The 27,530-nt window shown below is 40.2% G+C and overlaps 1 protein-coding gene across 3 annotated transcripts; it reads left to right on the top strand.

Annotated features, from left to right (window-relative positions):
• Positions 1–99: 99 nt before the first annotated feature.
• On the top strand, positions 100–27,319 carry baiap2l1a (BAR/IMD domain containing adaptor protein 2 like 1a). 3 transcript variants are annotated; one of them, XM_042398552.1, is made up of 14 exons: positions 100–505; positions 1,979–2,054; positions 2,261–2,347; positions 13,989–14,050; positions 15,524–15,595; positions 15,822–15,956; positions 18,700–18,852; positions 18,956–19,099; positions 19,640–19,763; positions 20,465–20,678; positions 23,325–23,384; positions 23,480–23,627; positions 26,894–26,937; positions 27,069–27,319. In XM_042398552.1, the coding sequence occupies exons 1-14, from the start codon at positions 455–457 to the stop codon at positions 27,139–27,141; spliced, it is 1,443 nt and encodes a 480-aa protein (XP_042254486.1). In that variant the 5' UTR covers positions 100–454; the 3' UTR covers positions 27,142–27,319. The 3 variants fall into 3 exon arrangements, with proteins under 3 accessions (XP_042254486.1, XP_042254487.1, XP_042254485.1); XM_042398553.1 differs by having other exon boundaries at positions 23,477–23,627; positions 26,897–26,937; XM_042398551.1 differs by having other exon boundaries at positions 23,477–23,627.
• The last annotated feature ends 211 nt before the right edge of the window (positions 27,320–27,530 follow it).

Raw genomic sequence — 27,530 nt, 5'->3', positions numbered from 1 at the left:
GATTTTCCACGACTCCATGAACTGTTTTTTATTGACCTACAGCGCCCTCTCCAGGCCAATCAGAGCACTTTATTTCAAAATGCGTCATCCCCTCCAAAGATGTTTATCCCCCCTCCACTCAAAACACACATGTAGTTTCAGTCGCTGCTTCATAACTTTTTATTTCACCACATGAGAACACCTCTCGTGACGTCACGGCCCCCTCCCTCTCCCTCCTCCGCCCTCAGCCCTAAACGCACCAGGGAAGAGTGTCGGTGTATCAGTGCGTCCGCCGCCGCCGGCTGCTGAGCGTCTCTCTGCCCACATGCACGCAGCGAAGCTGCAGACTGAGAGCAGGACCGGCTTTGGGATTTACCATTCCGAGTGAACACCTGGATTACGAAACACAATTTTTATTTTCATTTTTTTCTCTCTATTTGTTTTGTTATATTTCTCGAGAAATAAACCTGCCAGCATGTCTCGCACTCCAGATGGTGTGAGCAAGCTCACTGAAAGTACATACAAGGTGAGTGAGCAAATATTGACAATGGATGGATTTAATTCTTGGTAGGCTGAATTGGGAAATCGGCTTTCCACAGTTGGGTTGTGATTTGTTGCATTTTAACCCTGACTATAAATCACAGCAATAACAACAATAAAAACTGTTAAAGAGAGTTATATGCTTGTCTTTTATTAGGATTTGTAACTCTTTATAGGAGTTTTATTTCCTTTTTTGCTGTCACGTTGCCAAAAAAACCCTTTCCAAAACATCCGATTGAGCTCCTGAAACCGTGTTGTTGTTTACAAAAGAAACTATTCAGCACTTCATTATCAACCTGTAAAGTGCAACAAAACCGCTGTCACTTGAGGGAAACACCCTGGTATCTGATTATTTATAGATGCATAAATCACAGCTGACCACAGTGCCGTAAACCCTCTTGTTTATCTGACATGTGATGAGAAAGTTTTGCCTACCCCATCAATCATCCTGACACACAATGATTTGATCAAGAGTCATTTTATGATGAGTTTAGTCTGTCTAGATTAATCTAATCAAGTTTACACTGCTGCCTCTCACCTGTTAAATGCAGGTGAGAGTGTGTCAGGGTGTTTGTGCTTGTATATTCCTGTCTCTGTGTGACAAAAAGACAGAAGAAAACTAGAAAAAAACAGTTTAGATTAAAAGTTAAATGGCTGTTTTATGGTTTGGAGTTTACATTTAATAGTAAAATTAGAGTTAGATTATTTTTTTGTGGAATATACTCACTGGTGTGTGTGTGTGTGTGTGTGTGTGTGTGTGTGTGTGTGTGTGTGTGTGTGTGTGACAGACAGAGAGAGAGAGAGAGAGTCATACCTGTGGTTTACAGTGTGCCACAGTTTCAGCTGGGAGAGCAAGAAAAAAAGAAAACAAGGAACCTGTTTCCCTTTTTTTCTCTCCTCAGCTCTGTTCTTCTCTCTGTGTAAAGTCATACCTGCCCCTTCATTGTTCTATTGAGGGTGTGCCAGGGGAATAGAGACAGGGAGGTGAACAGCACTTGATTGTTGAGGCATTTCAATAGAGAGTGAGAGAGAGAGAGAGGGAGATATGGGGGGCTGGGGGGTGGGAGGGGAGAGCGCTGAGGTTCATGCCACAAATAGCTGCCACTTTGTGTGAGACTTCGCTCTTTTGAGGGACTTGTAAAGCATACGTGAAGGGTCAAGTTAAAGATTGAACGTTTTATTGTTCTCACATGGTGATATTTATAGAGCGATGGCACAAACACTTGCACTTGTTTTCATGTATTTCTCTTCTCCACCCACTCCCACAAAAATAGCTCTCATGACTTTTATTACATTCAACAAGCCACCTTCTTCAAAAGAAAAAAAAGAAAGTCATTAGAGATGTTTGTGAGTAAATAGAAAGTGACTTGGAAAAGTGTTAAAAATTGTATAATTCGGGAAAGGAGCAGCTGTGCTTGTTGCTTTCTCCACAATCTTAAATCTCTGCTCTTTGTCCCAGAATGTGATGGAGCAGTTCAACCCAGGCTTGAGGAACCTGGTCAACCTCGGGAAGAGCTATGAGAAGTCAGTCACAGGTAAACAGGACAAAATGAAGATACATGACACCTAATGATCAACACATCTTAATGTGAGCTTTGTCGCTTACACAGCTCAGCTTTTAAAATCCTACAGCTTTAGTTGAAAATTCCTTCACATGAATTTCACCAGAACACAAGCTGATACATGAAGTCTTCGTTTCCCAGCCAGTAACTTGATGATGTGTATCTGTCTCCCCACGCAGCGATGACCCTTGCTGGAAAGGTCTATTTCGATGCCGTCTCAAAGATAGGAGAGAACGCTACCGTGTCTCCAGTCTCCAGGGAGCTTGGTGAGTTTAATGCGAGCCCAGGTTAAATCTACCCACAATGAGCGATATCTCCAGGGAGTCTACATCATATCCACGCTCAAGTGTCTCTGCTGAGAGAATAGAGCTTGGAAAAAAGATAATGATTCCTGACCTCCATTTCTGCTGAAAAGTACTTAAAGGAATTGTTTGACATTTAGGAAAATACACTTATTCACTTTCTTGGTGAGAGTTAGATGAGTTAGAAGTAGGGCTGGGCAATATATTGATATTATATCAATATCATGATATAAGACTAGATATTGTCTTAGATTTACTTATATGTACTTAACGTAATATCATGATATGGCGTAAGTGTTGTCTTTTCCTGGTTTTAAAGGCTGCGTTACAGTAAAGTGATGTAATTTTCTGAGCTCACCAGACTGTTCTAGCTGTTCTATTATTTGCCTTTACCCACTTACTCATTATATCCATATTACTGATGATTATTTATCAAAAATCTCATTGTGTAAATATTTTGTGAAAGCACCAATAATCCTTTTCGCAATATCAATATTGAGGTATTTGGTCAAAAATCAATTTTGTCCATATCGCCCAGCTCTAATTAGAGGCATTTTTGCCCATTCATTATACTATAAGGCTTCAGTCAGCAGCCTGGAAACAAGCAGAAAAAGCTGGCTTGGCTGTTTTAAAAAATGACAATTTGCATCTATTTCTTGTTAATAACACAGTATAAAATTTTAATTAGTGAGCATTAGAGGTGCTTGTAGGTGGATTCTGTTACCTTCGAACAGCCTTTGAATAGAGCCAGGTTAGCTGTTTTCAACTGTTTCCAGTTTTTGTGCTAAGCTCAATTAATCAGCTGCTGCTATTAGCTTCATGTTTACCCTACATACACATGAGATTAATATCAATTTTTTCATCTAACTGTTGACAAGAAAGCAAATGTGTGCATTTCCCAAAAAGTGAAACTATTCCTTTAAAGTCACCATGAAGTAATGAAAGTGACTTTTTTGTCGTGATCATGTTATCACTTCAGTAACCACCTTTGTTTCCCACAAACATTCTGTTGAATTATGGAAGCCAGACATCATCAAAATGCTTTTTCTTTTCCACACCTGCATGCAACTATCACCCCAAATGCGAGTTAACTATACAAATATCTGGAAACAACACTGATTGAAGCCTTGTGGCAGAGCAGCAGCAGCAGAAATTCGTTATTTTCCATGGTCTACCTCTCGCTCTGATCGAAGTGCTTCCTCTTCTTTATCTCCTCTGTCAGGCTGCCATCAAGCTTGTGCAGGTTGCTTTTCATCCATCCTATGACTCATCTCCAATTATTTTATTAGCGATAATATTTGGAGCCAAGCTACTTTGTACTTTGTCCATGCTATTATAATTCATCAAGTTGTTTTTGTATTCTGCTGCGTCACACCATAATGCGGGGGGGTTACAAATTAGCCTCGTGTGAGCTCAGGTTGATGTGACGAATGAGAGCAGGGCAGTTAAAATGGAAAGATAATCCTGTCATTCAGCCCTAAAGGAAAATTGTGACCAAAGTGAATGTTAAGGCCATTTACATCATTCTCCTTTGCCTCTGGAAAATATAGCTGTGGATTTTCCTACTACTACTTCTGACCAAGTTCCCTTCTTGTAGATGGCATTTGCAATATTTCAAGTAATAAACAGCATTTCAATGGATGAAATGTCAGACAAAGTGAAACGATGTTCACAGAACTGTCGCTGTGTGAAAGAGACGGGATTAGGTGTGTCTGCCACGTTTGGTTAAGATGTAAATAAAGGAATAAGGAAGTTTGTCAGTGTCTGAAAATGACACTATGAACAATGCCTTTCATAATGCTAAATGGACAGCCTTGCCAAAAAATCCAGACTCCCAGACATCACCTCTCCTCTGCTAGTCAGAGACATTTTCTGCCTTTTCTAATGCATTCGTCTCATATATACTAGTGGTTTAGATAAATATAGATACACATTTCAGACTTAAAGGTCCAGTGTGTAGAATTTAGTGGCATCTAGCAGAACTGACTTGGCAGAAATGGAATATAATATTCACAAGTATGTTTTTTATATGTTTTATTGAATTTTCCATCATAACAGGACTAAAAGGGTGACAGCAATCTAAAATTTAGAACATAACACCGTACAGCTCAGCACAGATGATCAAAGAAAAGAGAAAAAGCAAACAAACAAACAGAAAAAAATCCCAAAAAGGCAAGTCTGTCAAATATCTCATATCATTTTGAGTCAGCTATCACAGTATCAAGTAAGTCATGAGGTTCAGCGGGATATGCTCCAGTATTATCCTATGCCAACCAGAAATCGTGGGAGCCTTACAGGAAATCCACTGACGTAATATGTTTTTCCTTGCACAGAATGTCAGGACATTGAACAGTTTTCTCAAGTTTTTCGAGACTACACAGAGTCTAGACTAGACTAGATTAGACAGTGAAGCTTCAATGTCCAGACAGATTTAGGAAGTCTAAGTACGAACCCAGTCCATCACATATTATAAAAGGGCACTTAACTGATATTTTTGAGGTCTGGAAGATCCAGGCGACCCACCTCACTTGGGAGCTGTAAAGTGGACATTTTAATTAGAGGTCTTTGTTTACACCAAATGAAAGAGCCAAACCAGCCAGAAAAAGTATGAGACTCTGTCTAGTCAGGATATAGAGAGGGAGTTCCAACACTCCAGGTCCTGCTTGATTTTCACAAATAATGGACTGAAATTGGCTTCATCCAACATCTGCTGGACTTATTTTATACCCAGAGAGAGCATTAAATTGGGTGATAGTTTTTATAAGGTGGTGAACTGGTGCAGCGGGATTAGACAGAAATAATAAAATAAAATATCATCAGCGTATAAAGCAATTTATGACATTTCTGGCCAACAACCAGCCCAGATATTGCAGGGTTGCACCGAATTGCCTCAGCTAATGGCTCAATCACCAACACAAATAGCAGTGGGGACAGTGACACCCCTGTCTGCTCCCCCTTGGGACCTCAAAGTTTCCTGATCTGACCCCATTGGTTATGACTGCTGCCATCAGGCGATTATAAAGAACCATCACCCATTTAATGAAATTGCTGCCTAGACCAAATTGCTTCAGGGTAAAGAACAGATAAGCCCATTCGACACAGTCAAAAGCCGTCTCTGCATCCAAGGACACCACAAGACCATCTATTGCAGACATCTTCTGATGTTATTACCAGAATTACAGCCTTTAAAAAATGCCTGTTTGATCTCCCTTAATCACCTTCAGGCAGTCCGATAATATGTATACTTTTCCTCCTGCCTCTGTTTTTGAGGTCATCAATGTGTTCAGCCATGCTTTGCATCTCTTTCTCGAGTACCTTAATCCGTCGGTGGGCCTGGTCAGAAGCCTACTCCAGCCCTGAAATTCTCTGTCCTGTTGCTGCAGAAAGGAACGGCTCACTCATCATTTATTTATTCCAAGTTTATTCATATTGAACATGTTGAGTGGCCAAATTGCACCAAATTTGAGACCGCACTCCCCTGTGTCCCAAGCAGTGCATCCGCCTAGTGTGAAGTAGATCAGATGAACGGTTCTCAAGATATGTGAAGGACATACATACAGACAGAGATTCCTTGCTTTATACAGAGAGATAGCTTAACGAAGGGCAAGGTCAAGTGCACTGGTCTTGCTTGCAGCTGCTAGCTGCTAGGTAGGAGGCTAGGCAAGTTCAAGATGCATTTGCTCCTGCTTTAGTTCTTGGCATTTTTCAATGGTGTCAGAGCAACTCAAAAAGTACTCATCGATACTCATATTAATATAGCTGATGCAAAAGCACTAGACTGATACTACTTAGTGTGCGAGAATAATTGATACTATCAATGTTGTGGCGCAGAGCTCAGCAATGTGGACTGTCCGCTATGCTGCAATCTTGAATCCCCCCTCATAAGTATGTTTTAATGAGTGTATAATCCCATTAAAATAAGAATCGCTGTGTTTTCATTACTTTAGAATGAGCCCTTTATATCTACAGAGGGAGCAGGTCCTCTTTCATGGAGCCTGCCATGTTGCACTGCCATGTTTTTACAGTAGCCCAGAACGGACGAGCCTAACACTGGCTCTAGAGAGGGCCTTTCACGTTTTTTGCGAGTTTTCACCCACTGTAGGTTCTCCTACACACTTGGAAGGGGAGGGTGCCACTAAATCCTACACACTGATCCTTTAATGATGATTAAACACTGTTTATTACACATCATGAGACCACTTTTGATACTCAGACAATAAAGGAAAAATGTATAAAAACCCTTTAGCTGCAAGTCAGCTAGAGTTAAATTAATGTATTATTATTTTTATATGTCTGTTACTGTTGAGACGTTCTTTTTACACTGCTGTTACGAAATACCACACCTGCCAGTTAACAATGCCAGTACTTCATCACTTCATTTAATAATATGTTCATCTTCACGGCCTGGCAGTGACATTTTCACTGCAAAACAACAAGGTGAAACAACTTCACAAACGCCAAACTAGTTGTTGCATGAACATGTGGAATGTTATGGATTGCAGCTTTAATCTCAAAAAAACAATGTGAATAGCATCAAATCTGGCTTTATGAAAAGCTTCTCATTGGTTAATAGCAAAAACGTCCAGAGAATCTCACTATTTTCTATATTTTCCTCCTGTAGTTTCCCTTTTTTCTGTTTGCCATTAGGGAGCATGTGTAGAATTTGTATGTGGGAGTGTACATGTGGCTGCAGAATATTAAGAGAAAAAAATGAAACAAGATAGAAAAAGAAAAAGAACCACTGAAATTTGATAAAAAGAAAAAAATATGTTGCACTGTCATATTATTTGCCCCCAATCATAAAAATCCATCCCAAAATCTAAAAGAGTTTCTAGTAAAAAGGCACATGCAGTCTTGAACTCCCGGCGCCTCAGTCATTCCTTGACTGCCTGGAATAGATGACAACGAGACGGTGTGAATTCTCTCACACACTGCAGCAAGCGTAGTAGCCAACACACTGAACAAATAGACAGACAGAGAAGACTGTCTTCCCACCACTGACCCTCCTCATCCCCTGTTCTTCCATCTGCCTCACCAAACCCACTGTCGGTCTTTTCTGTCTGTCTGCAGAGGCCAAGGAGGCTCAAACTGTATGGAAATGACTGCCTTAAGTGAATCTTTAATCCTTCTTTCCCTCACTGAAAGAACAATACACGATTGAGGTGTACAAGTCACAGAATTCAGCATAATTTCCTTTAAACTGCACGCTGTCAAGAGTGATAGACAAAATACCTTGTACAATAGATGTTGTTTTGACTATCTCTCCACTGCAGACACCTGTAAAGATTATTTTTCTCCAAGGTGATAGATTGTTTTCTTTTCCCCCCCTCGGTGAATGGTGTGGTGTAAAAAAGCATTTGCGTCACAGTGGTTGACAAGTATTTGCAGAAAGTCACCTGAGGCTTTTTATTTCATACCGCACTGCTCCTTGTCCACATGACTACAGTTTGTCCACATTTTCTCTTTCAGGCTGATGCCATAATGGAGGTGAAAGTGTTCTATAAATAAGGAAACACGTCTAGTCAAATGTCAAAACTACCTAAAGGAAAACTAAAAGAATATGCACAGTGAAAGGCTGCAACCGATGTCAGTGATCATCTGCTGTGTGATCTCTTTTCTCTTACCATAACTTTAGGAATAGTAAAAAACTGCCACTTTGCCTGCTAGTTATTTGCAGAAGTTCTGATAAAAGGCAGTCTTTTGAAAACCCCTAGAATAAATTTCACCCTATGACCTACTTCAAATCACCACATTATCTAAGCTCTTCCATCTGTGATCATTTAATGGGCCAATTAGAACCAATTACACCAAACTGTTGCAAATGTTAAAAGTTAAAAAAGTGATCTGGTGACAGAGCAAAAATGATGTGAGGACTATACAAATGTAGTATGTACCTTAAATATCCCTCTTACAAATTAAGTGTTGAATTAATAAGCAATAAAATAAACCTTGTTCAATTCAATCCTCGTACAGGTTTTACAGCTTTACAGGCTTATGGTGGCTAATGGTAACATAGGAAAGATACTGCTGTGTAACTGACAGAAACTGAGTCAGTTTGCTGACTTTATGCTACTTCTCCTTCTTGTGCAAATGTTACACTACATTTTAGCAAGTCATATACATTTGATTTTCTTTCACATAGGTAAAACAAAAAGTAAACAGACCACACTTAACCAGGAGACATTTTTGTTTCCTGCTTGTGGTCCCCTCAGTCATAGCTAAAGCAGCTATAATCAATATTTTTCTTAATAACAATGTATCAAATGACCTCGTGTAATGTGAGAGGCGTCACTTGTAGTGATGAACCTACAAAGAATCAACTTTACAGAGCTGTATCGCGAGTTTCAGCTCATTGTTTAGCTGTATGGTCCCCAACTTTACTGTTTCGATTCACTTTAAGCGCTCATAGCATAGTTTTTGGACAGAGCAGTTTTTGGGCAGTTTTCAGAGAAAAAGCTTAAAAACCCCCACTGTGCACTACCTGCTCAGCACCAATCAGCGAACAGACACAGTTACCGACTAGCTGGTGAACATAGTGGAGCATTTAGCAGTTAAGAGCTAAGATATTTCCCTCAGGGGTTGGTGGAAACCAAAAATAGAGCTAAAAGAGATTGAATATTGGATTAACATTCATCATTCATGGAGAGAGACACATCTCCAAATTAATGATAATGTTGCTCCCTAACTGCTGGATGTGTAAATAAGCAACTTTAAGGCTACTAATTTTACATGTGAAGTCACACATGATTATAGCTTGACATTAGTAAATATAGCTTTTTGTCGCCATTCATCTGTAATACAGTGCCGTGGCAGTGTATGTCGTATAACACTCTGTATATTTAAAAGTCATAGTTTTCAGTGGGTGTACAATTAGAAACTTCCTGTGCATGAGTGCATGACTGGACTCCTTAGGGAGTTGCCATTCCACTCTGAAAAGCAGCAGGTATTGAGGGACTGAAAATGTTACTGGAGAAAGAATAGCACGATCCCCACCCCTTCCACCCTTTCTCTGCGCTGTTTGTCAAGCCTCAGTCGAAATTGTTTTATGAAATATTGAGGTACACTGTCAGCATGAGAAAAATGGTAATGTCAGCCGGAGCGATTTTTTTTTTTCCCACAGAGAATGCTGATTGAGAACGGAGAGAGCGCTGAGTGTTTCCCGCAGATAGCTTCTGTAACAGATTTTGGCTTTTGAGAAGAGGTTGATGTCATGGTTAATAAGAGTTTTTGTGGCATTTCAACCATCTGGCTTAGAGCTATTTCATGAGACAGTTTTACTCTCTAGACACGACACACAGTATTGCCTGTATCATCAGGCGTGCGTGATGGGCAATTCATCTTTCTTTACAGACACAATATCACCAGAAGCATCTGGTGTCAAAACCCAAAAGTCAGTGAAAATACACCTCCCTTCATTTTTACCCATGTCATATTTTGTCTGAGAGCACCTGGAGCAGACTCATCTCTCCAGGCTAAAAAAAAAAGAGGAAAAATCAACAGTTGTCTGGAGCAAAACTAAGGAATCAATATCTCCTTGTTAAGAACTTTATGGTGGGCTCCTTGGGCCTTTTCTATTTGAACCTGCTAAGTGCTTTTCTCTGGATAAAACAAATGAGACTTGGTGATGTTAATTTGTCAGTTTTAGAGGTGCTGGTAGGCAGGCTAGCTGTTCCCCCTGTTTCCAAGTAAATGCATTTCCCAAAACATTTAGCCTAACTACTCCTGCTCATGATAGAAGTATAGGAAACTGCTGAGGACAATTAGCTGGATCATTTATCCAGGCTCTAAAATATCAGCCACACATATACAGATTGTTTTACCAAAGCAGGCAGAGACTGATAACAATAAGTAAAAAAGCAGGAGGGTGGAGGTTATTTTCGAATAGTCCACTTATTGTTCATTCAGTTATGACTCTTCTATCGTAACACTCCACAGCTCTCTTAATCACACTGGACCTCAAACACTCTCATTTTGCACCCACCATTAAACTAAAGCCAACTCCAGTACACAGGGAGTTTCCTCCAAGGGACCTCCAAAGAGACCAGTGACTCACTTACCGCTCAATAAACCGTAATGTAAAACCTTGTCACACCTCAGTTCTTCCACAAAGATATCTCATGATTCTTTCTGACCTCTCCTTTGTTTGCTCAGCAATTCGAGTCATTTTATTGACTGTAATATATTTCAACCAGTATTTAGTGGAAATCACCGTCTATAAAAATTTTCAGCAACTCGTTCTTTATTTTCTCAAAATATATGAAAGGCACATGCCGTTTTAAGGTTATTCAAGGTTTGCTTTGTGTTTTTGTGTTAAATAAACAGAGATTTAATGGAGATGCTTGAGGCTGCAGTTAGTTTTATGCGTTCTAGTAAGAAATGATGTTATGTTCTGTGTGTGATGGCAGGTCATCATTCTGCGTTAAAGAAGTTGTCACAGGTATTGATCTGCAGCACACACAGTAAACATGCTGAATGGTAGTAGATGCTCAAACCACTAAACAGTAATAAATTAATACAAACCAAAAAAGGTTGTTTTTTGATCATCATTAGTGTGATAAACTGATGATCAATACTCAAGGGGGCATATTTGATTGGTAATAATGCAAAGTGCTCCAAGCTCTTTGGACAGCAGCCTCCACACACAAGCCTCTTAGTATTTGTGTGTGAATTGTGTGTACAGTTGTGTTAAAATGTGTATCACCCAAATGTTAGCTTTTTAGGAACCAAGCAATGCAGCTTTTAGTTCATCCAATGGTTGTTGACAAAGCAATCTCACCTCAAGGTTATGGAGCTTTCAGTCATATCACATTATCTTCATCGGCAGATGGCCTAGTTGTCATGAAATGTAGATGTCCTACTTCTATTTTTTTTCTGAGCACAATTTGCCCAAAAGTTTAGTTTCAAAGTTCAGTCTTGACCTTGGAGACAGCGGTTGAGAAAACAATCTCATCTCAAGGTCCATTTATTGGCTGTTCTGGAGCTTTGTCGGTTGTGATTGGATGTTAAAACAATTAGTTCTTCAAACGTACTCCAAGTTGTAGGAGTTGTAGATTCCGTTCGGTTCAAGTAGATGACAATTATCAAAATTGGAGTTGTGAAGTTTTTACAATGACAGCAGTGCTATTTCCCTCAGATGACAGGATTTTCTTTTACCCCACAATGGATGACAGGAAAGTTAGAAAGATCTGAGTCCTCTTGGTGCAACCTCTACCACAAGGAACTCTGAGTGTAGAAGGAGTTTAACCACTCACCGGTTCATGTGTTTCAACAATTGATCACAGTGACATCACTGTGATAACTGGAAGGGAGTAGCTCATCTATGGCAACCTCCAAACAAAGTCTCTCCCCACCTGCACTGGAATGTGTATGATTGAGATCCTGACTCACATAGGAGGTGGTCACACTCTATCACACACACTGCAAGCCTGCGCAGACAAGCCCAGTGATGCATGAAAAGTTCTTACAAAACCGCAAGAACAGATGATGTGTGCACTCAGCAAATAGAGGAAGGACTGCGGGTTAGATTAAGTGGTGAAATAAAGAGAAACAGGTCATGTTTTGCTCCACCAACGTCATTTCATATTGCACAGTTACCTTATCAGACACCAAACGGGCATTGGCTGTGTTGGCACAGGGTATTTCCAGCTCATAAATCATTTCACCTGTTGACAATGTGGAAGGCGTTGCTTGGTGTCCTATCAACAGTCCTTTAAAACAGGCATTTGATACAGGGAGCGTAAAGATTGCTTGAATATTACTACCAATTCAGTCATTACAACACAAAAAGAAGTGTCTTTTTAATTGTATTTTTGACGCTTTTCAGCATTTACTGTAAAGGTACAGTTGGGTTATGGATATTATTTCCTCCTTGTATTTATCTTCACATCTGCAAGCAACATGTGATGGATTAAGAGGTCAAGGGTCATTTTTTTAAGTTGTGAGCGACAGTATCTGAATCAGCATACACATATGGTAAACTTGAGGTAAACTGGGTGGGTGTTGTATGAGCAAGTCTAGAAGAGAATAGGCAAAGTATTTATAATAATGAATCATAAGTCATATGAGTGAATCATGGAAGGTGCAGCTTTCCACAGAAATCTTTAATCAACTCTGTACTGGCCTGTGTAAAAATCCTTGTGAACATGGTGTGTATTTAAAACTATTTAGGTGAGATTAGATTATCTTGGTACTTAAAATCCTCAAAAGAGAACAAATTGTTGGCAACAGACGTAGATTGGAGATAAGATAAATGGAGGAACGTCGCCTTGTGATGTTGTTCTTTTAAGTTGATGAACATGAATGGCAGTTCTTGCCATGGATTTATCTTTCATAGTTTGTCATTCACACTTTTTTACTTTATACACCTCAACTCACACCTTATTTCCATGGAGAGAAACCCTTCAAGCATCTCTGACTTCTTTACAACGTGAGAGTCTCTCTCTCTTTACCCTGATTCACCCTCTTCAGGTTGTTCATCTGACAGATTCATGCCCCATTACGTCTTTAGGCAGACTTTCACACCTTGTTAACCCCAAAGGTGAAACCTGCAGGTGTACAACAGCCCCTTTGAACCCCCCTCCTGCCCTTTCTCAGCCTCCCCCTTCCATTCCCGTGCCGTCTGTTGTTGGGGCTGTACAAACAGCCCCCCGCGCCCAGCGCCACCCCTCCCCGTCCAAGCACAAAGGCAGCATTTACCAGTACGTTCTGGTGACCTTCAGAGGGCAATGTTGTTGTAGCTGGACGCTGCCTGCTGGATCACAGAAGCACAGCTCTGTATCAGCAGGTCATTACGTTTGTTTACTCTGAGTGTATGGGTGCAGGGAGGAATGTCAGGTGTTGGGTCAAATGTGTATGAGTGTGTGCTCATTTTCACATTTACTTATGTTAAGGTGCTGATTGCTAACATGGGCAACTTTTAGAGATTTTCTGACACCAACGCTGTCTTGACTTCATCTTAAGGTGTTGAAATTCTAGTTTTTCTCTTTTCCCTCACTGTCCTAAACTGTCACATGTCCAGATATGATGTCCCGTACAGTTTTCACAGGTTTTACTAGAACACTGTGTCCTATAGTAAACCTTGAGTCTAGATTTCGCCCCATTGTGATAGAGGTAGCTCTATAAACTGCTTAGCTACGATTGTCCACCTCTGTTTACAGTATTGACTCACTGCTATTGTCTCATGTCATATGCTGCTCTATCTGTGGTGCAGCCTGTCTGTGAATGGAGACTGTTCTGTATCTGACCACAAAATACCAGAACATTTCATACAGATTACTTATTCACAGCTGTTCAAATACTGAGAAGAGATAAGTCATCTGTAAAATATATGTATGCATGTATGTATTCTTTAAAGATGTATGCAAGTCTTGGTGAAAACACTTTTTTATTGTTGATGGTGCTCTTTTACAAATGATTGTAAAATAAAGTCCTCTTGAATGTGCATCTTTTCATTCACTGCTTTTGGGTTTGTTGTTTGCTGTCTGTCGTGTGCCTCCCTTAAAAACTCCTCTTGACCCTAGTCAGGATACAAAACCACAAAACCAGTTTCTCTTTCTTTGTACTGACCTCTCTGAAATATTAAAAGATGTTCCTGATGTCTTTCTAGGTGTGGTCCTGATGGAGATAGCAGAGGCCCAGAGGAAGGTCCACAATGAACTGGAGGAAAACGTGAGTAGCCTTAAAAGATACATCTGATGATATTCTTTGTTGTTCTTACTGTCAACAAATCCAATGAATTGATCCCACTAACAAGTATTTCCTGTGTTGCCAAAGCTTGATATAGCTTATTCCTAGTGAGCCACATCGTTGGCTGGGTGACATGTTTTCTCATTACCACGAACATAAAACGACCACTGTAGTTTATTTTGCATCAATCCCCAAAAAAGCAGCAACGATTAATTGATTAATCAGCAGAAAATTAATCCCCAACTGTTTTGATAATCGAGTAAAAATTCTCTGGTTCCAGCTTCTTAAATGTGAATATTTTCTGGTTTCTTTAGTCTTCTAGGAAACTAATAAACTGAATATCTTTGGGTTGTGGGCTGTATGTGAACCACAGTGCCCAGCTGTTTTAGGAAATTATTTCACCTTTTTAGAAATAAAAGTCTATTTATGTGAACATTTTTTTAAGATTTACATCTCCAGAAGGACTGAATGAGCTCAGTGGCACTGACAGGGTAGGGAGGTCAGTAAGTATTGAAAAATGGACTAACACATTGTTGGCTTCGGTCTTTACGTGGGATTTATTGACAATGAGAAAATATATGGACTATAGAAAGTGGACACCCTGCCTCCTCCTAGCCTCTCTTTAGGTTGTTCCCTACAACTGCGCTCCAGTCTGTCTGGTCCTGACTCAGAAGAATGAAAGCAACATAATGGAACTGAAGGATAAAAAGTGAAAAAAGCCTCTCCTATGTTGCAATTTTGTCATTAAAACAACTTTGTACATGGACAGGTCCCCTTTTGAGCCTCTATGAGTGACCAATTGTCATTCCTAGAAGTACTCTAAGGCCAACTTCACAATAGACAGAGATTGGCCATTTGTTACACTCTCCTCTCTGGACACATAACCTCAACAACCCTTTGAGCTCATTCCTTTCATTTGAAAGAGTTTCAAATTGTCGTAGCAAAAGGTGAAAGAGAGTTTGACATGGGTGAAAAAGCCACAGAATCATTCCTGACCCTGTCGCCGCGGGGTGGGTGAAATGCTACGAATACCTGCGAGCGACGGGAGGTATATCGAAGTGTCACCAGTTTAAACATGGCAACGACTGCAACACAACACGCAGTCTGACGTAAGAAGAGTTTTGGAAACAGGCACAAACATGCAAATAACGTCTTGTGCACATGACAGACTTACTCTCATTTCTCTAAGTTACCTTTTGACTTTCCTGGACTGCCTGACTGTAATGTATTTGTGAGAGGGGAAAAGTTGTAAATGTTTAACCTTAACAGGCTGATAAGCTTTCCCTGGTGCGTGGAATCTTTTCCTCTCAGAAATTCATTATCATGCATTCCACCGGGTCACTCCACTCTTATCATAACACTGCCATCAAGCCATGTGACTGAACTGTACATTGTGCTTAGAACAGAATGATTTATGTTGAAACAAATATGACGTGTTTTTTTCTCTCTCTGCAGTTCAAGAGATTCCACAGAGAGGTCATTATTGAGCTGGAGAAGAAGACAGAAATGGATGTTAAATACATGAATGTAAGTGACACCACAGTGTAAATATCCACCAACCCAAACCAACCCAGGCAAAGCTCAGATTAAAAAAAAATAAGTTTAGCTCAAGGAAGTTCATTTCAAACAAAGACATTATTTCAGCTTCTCTGCATCTGTGGAACGTTCGTATAATGAAACCTGCAATCTGCTCATCTCATCAATTCCTCTCCTTCACTTGTCCCTTGCTTCACTTGTCAAATGTCTCCTGTAGGCCACCTTCAAGCGCTATCAGTCAGAGCACAAGTTGAAGCAGGACTCCCTGGAGCGCTCTCAGACAGACCTGAAGAAGCTCAGGAGGAAAAGCCAGGGCAAGCACTCATCCAAGTATGAGATCAAAGAGAACGAGGTGAGACTGAAACCAAACCCACCCCAACTTTTCCTTCCTTTCAAGACATAGTATGCACTCATGGATGTAGAAATATGCTTCCAGGTTTTGCTTTACAGTTGTATTTTGATATTAAAGGCATGATAGAATTGATGACAGACATTTAAGATGCATATTCAGTCACTTAATATCCAAAAAAGAAAACATCTCAAGTGTCCTCAGATCTGAACACTCAGCACAAGAGATGAAAAGCCAGAATAGAAGCTCCTTTGTAAGTAGAACAAGGGACTAAAACCATCAAAGGTGTCACCACACCTTTAGCTGTTTGCAGATTCTTACAGGGCTTAGACCTCTGCTCCCTGCGTTCAGCTATAGACAGAAGATTGTGTTTTCACTGAAGACGTACACACCCAGATTTGCACAAATGTATGCAGGAATGCTCACATGCATGCAGACACACACACAATTCCAGACCCTGCAGAGACGAGGAAGGTGACTTCAATATTTCCTGAATGAAGATTTCATGTAAAGAAATGTCAGATGATACAGATGGATTTATATAGTATAGATTACAGTATGGAAGCTGCACTAGGTTCGTTTCTCTTCTCCAGTGCACAATGCTTTATTCACCAAATATTTCCGGCTATCTTGCCTTCATCAAGATGGTAACTGAGGTTTAGTTTCCTTATACAGTACACTCATAAATCACCATAGAAACCAAGTGTACAAAAACAAACATTACTGCGACACATTTTACAATATTTACTTCACCTGGCTACATGTTTCTGGGAACAAGTATAATCCAGTTGACTAGTTCCTCATTTAACAATCTCGGGCGTAAAGTCAAGAGTGCCAAAAACATTTGAAGCATAGTGTGTGATGTTTATTTTTGATGGACTTACATTGATGCAACACTGGTCTTCACCTCGCTGTTTGTATGTTCTTAAAGTTGGAAAATCCTTTGTTTGGTTTGGTTTGTAAAGGAATCAAATGCAAACAGGTGGTTGAACATGAGGACTTACTGATGTCACACTTTTGACTTACTGTCTCTCTTGCTGCCATCTCAAACTCCTACATGTCCACATGACTAATGGTACTTTATGTTTTGAGTGGATGCTTCTGATATTAGATTTGTTATTTGATTTCTGTGCATTCTAAAATGATACATTGCTCAGACTAGCAAAAAAAGATGTCACGGAAAAAGTAAAAGAAAAAGTAAAAAATGAACAGAGCCACAGTACTGTACATGCATAACAGCCGTGTGGACAAACAGCAATGCGGTCTCATAAAACCTCGTCTTTTGCTTTTCAAAAATCACATGTAAATTGTAGTTTTACTAGTCAGTGTTGACATCACCTTGCTTGAGTAGGTTTGTTGTACGATGCTCATTGGGCCTGACTTTTACTACTCGAACTGTCCGTCAGCAACAATCATTCTAACACCTCAGACTGTGATTTGCTTTGTAAATCAATGTGGTGAAATGGAGGAGGGATTTGTGTGTGTGTATGCTTGAGTAATAAATCCTGTCCCTCTCTTGTTTTAATTTATTGACTGTTTTCATAGCCTCACTTAGATGATGGATGATGTGTGAGCCTGGCTACTTTCGAGAGGATTATTAAACAGAGCCTTTAATTGAAAAGTCAAGAAGTGGTTGCAGGTTGTAAAAGGGCCGTTGGTGTTTAGACACTCGATTTCCATCTCTCTCCTTTTTTTGGCACGCTGTTCCTTTCTTCTCTGCTGCTTAAATTGGTCTCGTGTTTATTTTTATACTTGAATGGCACCTTGTAAAAGACACCCATACAATAAGTCTTCTTATCTGGGTGGAGCTTAATAGCCTGTGCCTGGCTCTCTAGGTGAGCTGAAACCGGGGCCCCTCCTCCTCACAGGTTTTTATTATCTGATAGAAATGGCTCCAGTACTCTACGAGAGAGGTGAGGCTTACCGCCCCAGCTTTCTAATAATCATGCAGCGTAGGGCTTGAGAAAGCTGCTCAGTTCTTTGTGTCTGCTCTCCAACCTCTCGCTGAGAGTCTGGGCGAATGTTTGCTGGGAAAATGGGAAATGAAAAGCCTTGATTCAGCGTCTGACAGGCTATCGTAGGGAGAGTGAGAGAGAGAGAGAGAGAGAATGAGATCAGACAGTAGAGCAGAGCCCTTTAGAGACAGGCTGCTTTACCGTCACCATGACAACCTGAGGAGAACGGGAGAGAATAGGGGGAGTGGGTGTGAAATAAAGGGCTGGGAGGGGGGGGGGGGTTGAGAAGTCATTTTAAAGAGTTTGATTTTGTCAGGTCCAGTCGCCCGTCTGCGCTGTGTGACAGGCAGGATCGTTCTCAGTCTCAGTGGGGAAGGTGTGTCTTTCAGCGCACTAATTTGCTTTCCCACTGAGCTAAGCGCACTCCACGAACAGCAGGAAACTTATCGTTAAACTATCGACTTTGATTACAAAACTCATTAGTGCCTCGATTAGTAAATCGGACACAAGCATGGAAACATTAAGCTGTGGCCACCGAGTTAGCTTTAATCAGTTTTTGCTCAGTAAGAGACTTGAGAGCTTGCTTTACACTCAGGTCAGCACAAAATCTGCACATCCCTCCTAATTGATGCCCTGTAGATTCATTCTGTACGCCTACGTTAATTTTCAGTGCACCTCTGGAAAATACTCTCCAATTTTGTTGCTCATTTGAAACCTGAAAAGTTTTGAATCCCACACCCAGTCCTTCTGACCTCCTTGTTGACCTCCTCCCATGACATGATTGTCTGCAGTACATGGAGACCATCTCATCGCGCCAGATGGACATGCAGAAGTTCATTGCCGACGGCTGTAGAGAGGCGCTGCTGGAGGAAAAGCGGCGTTTCTGTTTCCTGGCGGACAAACACTGCATGTTCTCCTATCAAATTAGCAACTTCCATGAGAAGGTAAGAAGGGACGGAGGAGTAATCCTGCATAGTCAGACTGACACAGTAGATTTTTAAACATGGTCTGTCTTTCTTTCTTTCTTTCTTTCTCCGGTGTTTCCAGGCCAAAGAGATGCTGGCTGTGAAGCTCCCCAGCTGGCAGGAAAAGTGCAGCGACATCACCAAGGTCCCAGACACGGTGGAGACAATGATAGATGGGCTTTCCACCACTCCAGAGCAATCGCCACTTGTTGAACGCTACAACAGGGTGAGCGTTCATGTATGAATTCATTGTGTTAAACCACGCACCAAAGCTGGTGTCACGATGACGTGTGCTCTGTGTCACCTGTTACTTTGTGTTGTTTTTCATCACATACACATATCTCATGCTCAAGATGCTTCAGATAAAAGCAATGGATGAAAGCGTGGCCAGATAGTTCACAAATAGTGCAAATCATGTAGATCTTGTCTTTTTGTTGCTTGTAGTTTACCTTGTGATAGTGCTGATATCTGATGTATCAGATGGAGGCTGTTGTGTGTAAATTGACTATCATTAGCTTGCTATCAGCCACGGGAAATCCTGCATGTGCTGTTGTTATTGCCTTCTTTTAAAGTCCAATCAGTGTTTTGGCCATGGCTGTTTATTGCAGCATAGACTGTTAAAACATCATTGCCTTGATACGGACTTTACCCTCGCTCATGCACATGACGTCTTTCAAGTAAAACGCTTGTTATGATTTGAATATTTCCAACTCATATTTTGTCACATTATGACATCTGCTAATCATGTTCTCTGTCATCTCCTCAGAACAACATGGATTCTGCGGTGCCACCTCCAGCACCGCCAATAAAGGCTCAGATCAGTCCACTAGCCAACATGTTCAACCAAGAGCCTAGATCTTCACTCACTTCCTCTTCAGACAAAAACTCAGGTAGACGGCTGAAACACTTTTGGCTCCCATGAATGGGACATCTGTTTTACATATTGAAATTTTGATCATATGTTCCTTATCAGGCTTTATTGGTGTACTTCGAGAAAACAGAGAGTGAGATGAGAAGATTGACACCATATTTGTAAGACTACAGCTGCAGCCAGTTAGCTTAGCTTAGCACAAACACAGGAAACAGGGGGAAACAGCTAGCTTGGCTTTGTGCAACGTAAACAATCTAGGCAGCTGGTAGATAGCTTTAGCTTTAAAGCTCACTATTTGATGGGGGTTTTTTTCACTGTAACTGCTGAGTTATTGCTCCCAGCCAAGAAATAGTCTGGCGCTGCCTAACTTCCTGTAAAGCAGCAAATTATTGTTTAACACCTTGGTTTTTCTATAGGTTAAATGAATGATATATAAGTGATGTGTTACTGAGTGAGCTTTAGAGATGCTGGTTTGCAGACTTTGTACCTTTGGACAGAGCCAGGCTAGCTGTTTCCAGTCTTTATGCTAAGCTAAGCTAACTGGCTACTGGCTGAACCCTTATATTTAATGGATAGATATGAGCCAGAGAGCAAATAAGTGTATTTCCCAAAATGTCAAACTACTCCTTTAAATGAATTACCTTTAATTCTAACTTTTGACATGCCACTGACAGTATCACATCTCTAATCTCTGTGTTTGTGACCCTTCACTGCCTCCAGACCAGGGCAGCCTTGGAGAGGGCAGTCTGTCCAGGTCCCCATCCCTATCGTCTGGTCTCAACATGGCCAGGAAGCCACGAGTTAGGACCATCTTTCCCCACACGGCGGGCAACAACGACACACTCCTCAGCTTTGACGACGGCGTCATCATCGCTCTGCTCATCTCAGAGGAGAAGGACGGCTGGCTGTACGGAGAGCTAGAGAAGACACGGCAGTAAGTTTTTACTTTGGTTATATTAATCCCTTTTTTGTATGACATGTTGATGGTTTAAGCCACCTCAGCTCAGTTAACCTAACCTGTCAATTTGTAAAACTGAGTGTTATCATATTACGAGTATGAAATTAGAGTTAGCTCTATAAAGATAGGGACTTTTAAGAGAAAAAACATGAATGAAAATATTGTTTTTTATGGAGATATAAATGATTTTTGTTAATTTTGGTGCTTTTCCCCCTTACAATGAGTCATAGCTTACCCATCTTTTTATTTTATTCAAGTACCATGGAAAGAAAAAGACGAAGAACAATAATGTCTGTGTATCCAAACCCTTAATAAGGCTTATTCCTCTTCGCCATAGGTGTCCATTGTCCAAAAACTATTAAAAACACATCAATGAGCTACGCCGTTGCACTTAGTGACATGTTCTCTCATTACCACGAACACAGGCACTGTGGTTTATTTTGACTCAATTCCACATACACCGTCCTCCTGCAATAAATACTCATTAGCATGCAAAATCTGTTACTGAAAATGGTCCCCACACAATTTATTCCAGTTTGAGTAATGTTTGCTATAATCTACAGTGCCCAGTTGTTTTAGGAAATTGGTTTTGGTCTTTAAAAAAAAAGGGGGAAAGTACTGAGATATGGAGTATAAAATGATTCCAGTGATATATATAGTTTTTAAGTCGTACATAACTTATTAAAAATGAATCACAACGTTCTTTTTGAAATAGAAAGTTTTATTGTAGAATCCCTTCCTCTCACATGCTGGATTTAAATACAACCTTTGGTACACCCACAAGTGGAAATGTACTTTCATTCCAACAAATATGCGGCAGCACTGACACACAGGCGTTTTTCACATGCCTCAGGTGGCAGTACTAGTTTCTGCTATGTGTTTGTTAATATTTCGCTGTGCTAATACATCATGCCTAGAAACAGTAGAGTATGTCAGGTATGTTTGACATGACAGTCGTAAAGCTCGATCTCTCTCTCTCCTAATGACAAAACCACACACACACACACACACACACACACACACACATACACACATACTCCAGGTGCACGCACACACAAACAAGAGAGATATGGTGTTTTATAAGTTGCGCAACAATGACAAAATGTTTGATTTTTCTTCCTCCGAGACATGTGATGATGAGTGAGTGAAATGAATATATCAGGCAGGATTTTTTTAAAAGCAGTTATGGTAAAATCAGGCAGTCGTACAGCAGCTGTGACTGTATGTCACCTCCAGACTGCAGAGAGGGAAAAAATGTTCTCATTCTTTCCTGTTTAATATTCTCCTATATAAACATACATTGCACCTGTTGGCCTTAATGTGTCTTGTTTGCACAAATCATGAGGTTCGAGCCTGTTTGTGCACACCAAGTCATGTTTGTATTTGTAACTGCAGTGGAATAAATCTGTGAAGTAGCCTCTGGATTGCATCTGTGATCAAAATCATCTTAAACGCCTCTCTGGATCAATTAGGACTTATAATGTAGGCGAAAGGATTACAGAATGCTCACAGAGCTTGTGTCAGAGCCTTTTTTTTTCATCCCCACTTTGAAACAAATTAACACGAGCCTTATCTGCTCCCTGTGCGTGTGTGTGTCATTAAGAGCCTTTTGAATTGGAGTGGTTTTAATGCAGTCAGTGGCGGTTTGTCAAGAAGAGGACATGTTGGGAATAAATCACAGTACTTTCTGTTTCTTAGCAACAAATCCATTTCATTGGCCATCTTTTTCTCTAGACGTGACTTGGAGACAACTTCTGAGTCTTACTGAGCAAAACCTGCTGTCTGTGATGTATTTTCTATCTGTTATGTGCATCACGATCTCATGTGTTGTCTACAGCAGTGATTATCAACCAAATAACAGATTTATTTGTAGTCGGGAGGAGAAAGCTTGTGTGAAAGTAGAATGAATGTCATTGTCATTCCTGCTCTTACTATTTGATATATTATTGAATGAAGTCAAGCATCTGAGCATAATTCATTTATCATTTTAGCAGAATTGATTTTTGGGCATATTATTATGTCATCATGCAGCCCACTCAGGCTAATAAACTTATACTGATTGAGAGATGTATTTTTTCAGATGACCACAATATAAACAATTTCCCTGATTAATTGATTAAATTGTTCAGTCTATGAAATACTCCACTTGTTTTGTCTGAACCAGCAGGCAGAAGTCTATAGATATTCAGTTAACTACCACATAAGACAGAGAAATGCAGAAAATCCTCAGCCGAAAACAAGAACATTTGGCATTTTTGCCTGATAAATGACTCAAACGATGAATCAGTTATTGAAATAGTTGCAGATTAATTTTCTGTCAGTTGACTAATCTACTAATTGACTAATTGCTTCAGCTCTAATCTTTTTTGTTGAATGTTTTATGGTTTAAACTTCTATTCAGTGTTTTGTATATCACTCCTTTGTTGGAATATTGGAGGTTATTGCTTTAATAGTAGTCAAAGCATTTATAGCTCATACTGCATCTTAGAAAGAGTAGTTTTAACAACTAATGATTATCCAAATAATCAATAAACGCTTTATACAGCCAGTTATATAAGATTGTTTTATGATGTTGTTGATATTGTTGTTGATGTTGTGGTATGTTTGTCTCTCTTATATTAGGCGGGGCTGGTTTCCCTCATCTTACTGCAGACCTTATACTGAGCCTGTGATATCAAATAGGTAAGAGAACTATACAGAATGCTGCGTGATGAGTCAGTGATTTGTTTTATAGCTGACGTTGGATAGCTGAACCTTTATGTCACCTGTCTAAGCAGCAATATGGGCACGCCGGTGCGTAGTCTGAGTGTGGCCAGTCTGCCAGAGCAGGATGAAGAGGGGCCGGTGTTGCTGCCGCCGCCAGACTACAGCGACGAGCTCCCCTCCCGCCCAGCAGTCACCTCAACACCCTCGCCACAGCACACGGTCAGTACCAGGACCTGATCTGGTGAAGTCTGGTGTAATTATTAAATCTGAACGAGAAAGATTTTTTTTTCTTATTTCAAAAACAAACCCATTTCATCAGCCTAAATATTAAGATCGGACAACGTAATGTGCCGTCACCATTTACCTTCGACACTATTGAGTTATAAAATGTGTGTGTCCATTTATACAATCACAGAAAGAGAACTGCTGAAGTATGAGAACAAAACAAAGAAAGTATCCTTAATAGCAGTATTAAATCTTTTGCCTCCTTGATCTCTTTGGTTTCCTTTGATATAAAGCTTCAATGACTGGTGGGCATGGTACAATATGAACATGCAGTTTAATGATGTCATTGATGTATGCTCTGAAGTTCCCAGTTACCAAAGAACCTTTTTAAGAGAAGAGTGTGTCCAAAAAGTGCTTCAGGGAAAACAGATAGAGCAGACAACTCTGTTATATATGAGTTCATGGTTATGGATTTGACACTGTAACATACTAACATATTGTAATTTTAATGTCATTTTAAGCAACTTTTTTTTCTGCAACAAGAAGACATGAGATGCTTTTGTGTTTGTGGTTGTGGCTAAAATAAGCTATTCTCTGGATGTGGTTAACATTGTTTATTCCTCTAATTGGTCATTTGTTACTTTTAAAAGAAAGTAACAAATGAAGTGAATTAATGAATTATTACTTGTTTTAATAATGTGGGAATACTGTACCATTTATATATGTATGTTTAGCATTATCGAAACAGGGTGATTCCATTACATTTTAAAACCATGACGGTCAACACGCATAAAAGGCATCGAAATAGTTTGCGAGATAAGTGCAAGACTTTTGTTAAACAGTAACTACCGCGGGCATAAATAGCAATTAAAGTACACATGCACCCTTACTTCTCTCAAAACGTACAAAAGTATTTCAAAAGTTTCTTATGTTACTACTTTATTACTAAATTTATGCTAAAGGACAAGGCTAGACAACTGTGTTTATGCAATGCAGCAGCCATGTATTAGTGTGATTTCAGTGGTCCTTCACATGTTCTAGAAATGTTCTACACCATGTTTCCTGATACAATATCTTTATTGCTTTAGTTGACATGTCACACAGTTCACACCCACACCTCAAAACGCCATCACATAAATTTGGTCTGACTAATCTTGTCTTATCTACATCGCCTTGTTGTATAATCATCGCCTCCTTAAAACAGAGCGTAGCCAAAAACACACCTCAATTCCTGAAACCACTTCAAGGAAATATACTATATTTATCGAGACCTGAAGGATGTGTTGGCCATAAAAAGATGTTTTATTTGCATTCTTCAGGAGCCTCTTTGCAATTTTTCAACTAATACAGACTTAAGTAAACGTGTAAAACAGACCAACCAGAGAACTGTTGGCTCACAAATTTAAGAGACATCTGAAAAATGCTCCCAGCCAGGTTTTGCTTCTGTTCAGGAATGAAGACAGAGTTACAGATGGAAGCATAAAGGATAACAGGGTACAGACACAGTTTCAGTTCACGGTGTGTCAGCTGATACAGAATGAACTAGTAGCTGTCCAGCCAGCCAGCCAGCCAGCAGACAAGCCCAGGCACACTTCTTTCTCCCTCATCATCACCTTCCTCATTGCTCTGTCTGCACTCAGTGTCCTCTGTATCTGCTGCCTCAGGGCTTTACCATGAAATAAACCACTATTAGAGATACAGTAGGAATCCCGACGCTTTCCACATATTGTTTTTCTCATGTCATCCTCGTTGTGTTATAATTTTACATAACTTTTGGAGAATTTTGCCCAGCATGGACAAAAACTTTAATAACGTCACATGCAGTACAAAAAGTCTTTATTTCACCCATGACACATTCCTTCAAGTGAAGGCAGAACAGGCTGACTGTGCTTTTTAGGTTTGTTATTGTGACTGTAAAGCAAAGGTGGACCTTGTCTCCGTTTCCGTGGGGACTTTTGTTCCCTGAGTTTAGCCTCTCAGGCAGCAATTACCACCAATTTATGCTGGGTGATACAGACTTTTGACACGCTGTACAGATTTAGGCTTCCCAGTTTCAGTGGGAAACATTAACTGGAGTATTGGCTCAAGTAACGTAGTCATGTAACTTGCTGCCAACACTGTAATTAACTGTATGTATCGGTTTTTTTAAATGCCATATGTCTGCTTGCAGTGAAAACGTCGCTAATCCTGACGTGAGTGTTCATACTTTTGCAGGTTTAGAATGTTTTGAAGAGATTTTATTTACAAGATAAAGTTTTTAAAAGTGTATGTGGATGTTAAGAAAATTCCATTTCTGGCATTTAGATTCGAAACACCTGCATTACAAAGATTCTAAAATGTTTCGAGTTAAAGTTGAAATAATGTTTTACCATAATTTAGGCTTAAATAGTGAATGCAAGAGTTTGTCGCTTCCTGAAAGGCAGAGTTCAGGGAACAAACCTTCACTGTGGCTGCATGCTCTGTGACTTCTGGATGTTGCCTGCTCTCTACTGGAAGAGTAAGGGAAAGCATGTTTTTCTGCAGTAATTAATGAACGCATTAAAAGCCGTCTCTATGAGCTTTGTAAAAGAGGTCAATTATAAATATATGCATATGAAAAATAGAATAAAATCATTTAGGAATTTTGATTCAACTTACCTTTTCTATCTTGTCTCTGCATGCTGAATAAATAAACAAATACTAAAACTTTGGTTTAAATATCTTCTCTGATCTGATCTAAAATGAAAACAACATCACACATACAACTACAAACTCAAAGGCAGAAGAGAGTTCCTCTGATGTATTTATCAGCTATTATAAACTTTCTTTTCAGCTTTATACTATTTTATAAGCAAATATGTGCTTTGGTAGCCCTCAGGCTCACAGCTCAGGTATTCATGTTCCTCTACTTTATCCTCCCCATGCTCACTTGGCTCTGTGGAGGCGATAAGATTATCATCGTCCTCAGGTGAGAGAAAAAGAGGAGTGTGTCTCTTGCCAGCCTTTCTAGATTATCTAGATTCCAGACTTAGTGAGGTCTGAGGTTGTAGTGTAAGTATGTGTCAAAGCTCTGATCGGGAAGGAGGAGGAGGAGGGGGGGAAACCGTTGAGGAGAAATCTAATCAAACCAGTCTGACAACACTGACTTTTATCACAGCTGGAGGGAGGGTGTGGGTTCGTGGTGACTGTAGTGGTTTGTGTGTGTGTATGTTTAATGTTATGTGTTATTTCTCTGTGTCCACTGGATCTTCAAGGGTCTTTCTGTCTCTGTTTCCTCACAGCAGGTTTCTTTAGTCAATGGGACCGCAAAGGCTCCTTTTCTAGGGTGAGTGACTTAACACAACTAACAAAAACACTCACAGATTCTCACCGTTGCTTTGACTAATTAAAGACTTAAATTATTGATGTCCATGGATTGGTGGATTTGAGATGATTTCAACCGTTTTCTCCCTGCAGAGGAGGGAATCCATTCGCCACGGTCAAGCTGAGACCAACTGTCACGAATGACAGATCAGCACCAAACATCTAACACAGAGCAGGAGGATTTTCACCGCTGTCATGCCTTCGAGGGGGAATCATGCAACGTGGGACCCCTGCAACACACCGAGTATCACCCTAACCTGACATCTCACTAGCCTGCATGCTAGTCTGTCTCAGTACCAGTCTGCTCTATTAAAGGGATCCATTGTTTCTTGGTATAAATGTCTTATACTGTGCCAGTGTGTGTTTTACATTAGCTACAACAGGGAAACATTGCATAATCTACACACAAAGGAGCAGGAATTCTGATACGCCTTGTAGTACAAAGAAAATATGTGGGGTATGCATCCAGTCTGTGTTTGTGTTAAAGTAATAATTCACCCCAAAATTAAAACTCAGACTTTGTCTCACCACCACGTCCCTCCACTGACGTTAATA

Source organism: Thunnus maccoyii, chromosome 20 (assembly GCF_910596095.1).
Source record: "Thunnus maccoyii chromosome 20, fThuMac1.1, whole genome shotgun sequence".
In the NCBI taxonomy this organism is placed as follows: Eukaryota; Metazoa; Chordata; class Actinopteri; order Scombriformes; family Scombridae; genus Thunnus; species Thunnus maccoyii.
The sequence above is the reverse complement of the archived record's forward strand: the minus strand, read 5'-3'. Positions and strand labels throughout refer to the sequence as shown.

Excerpts from the sequence above, each read along its gene's own strand:
- baiap2l1a (XM_042398551.1), top strand. The coding sequence starts at position 455 with ATGTCTCGCACTCCAGATGGTGTGAGCAAGCTCACTGAAAGTACATAC. Across the intron at positions 20,679-23,324 it reads GAGCTAGAGAAGACACGGCA|GCGGGGCTGGTTTCCCTCAT; the intron begins GTAAGTTTTTAC and ends CTCTTATATTAG. Across the intron at positions 26,938-27,068 it reads GCAAAGGCTCCTTTTCTAGG|AGGAGGGAATCCATTCGCCA; the intron begins GTGAGTGACTTA and ends TTCTCCCTGCAG.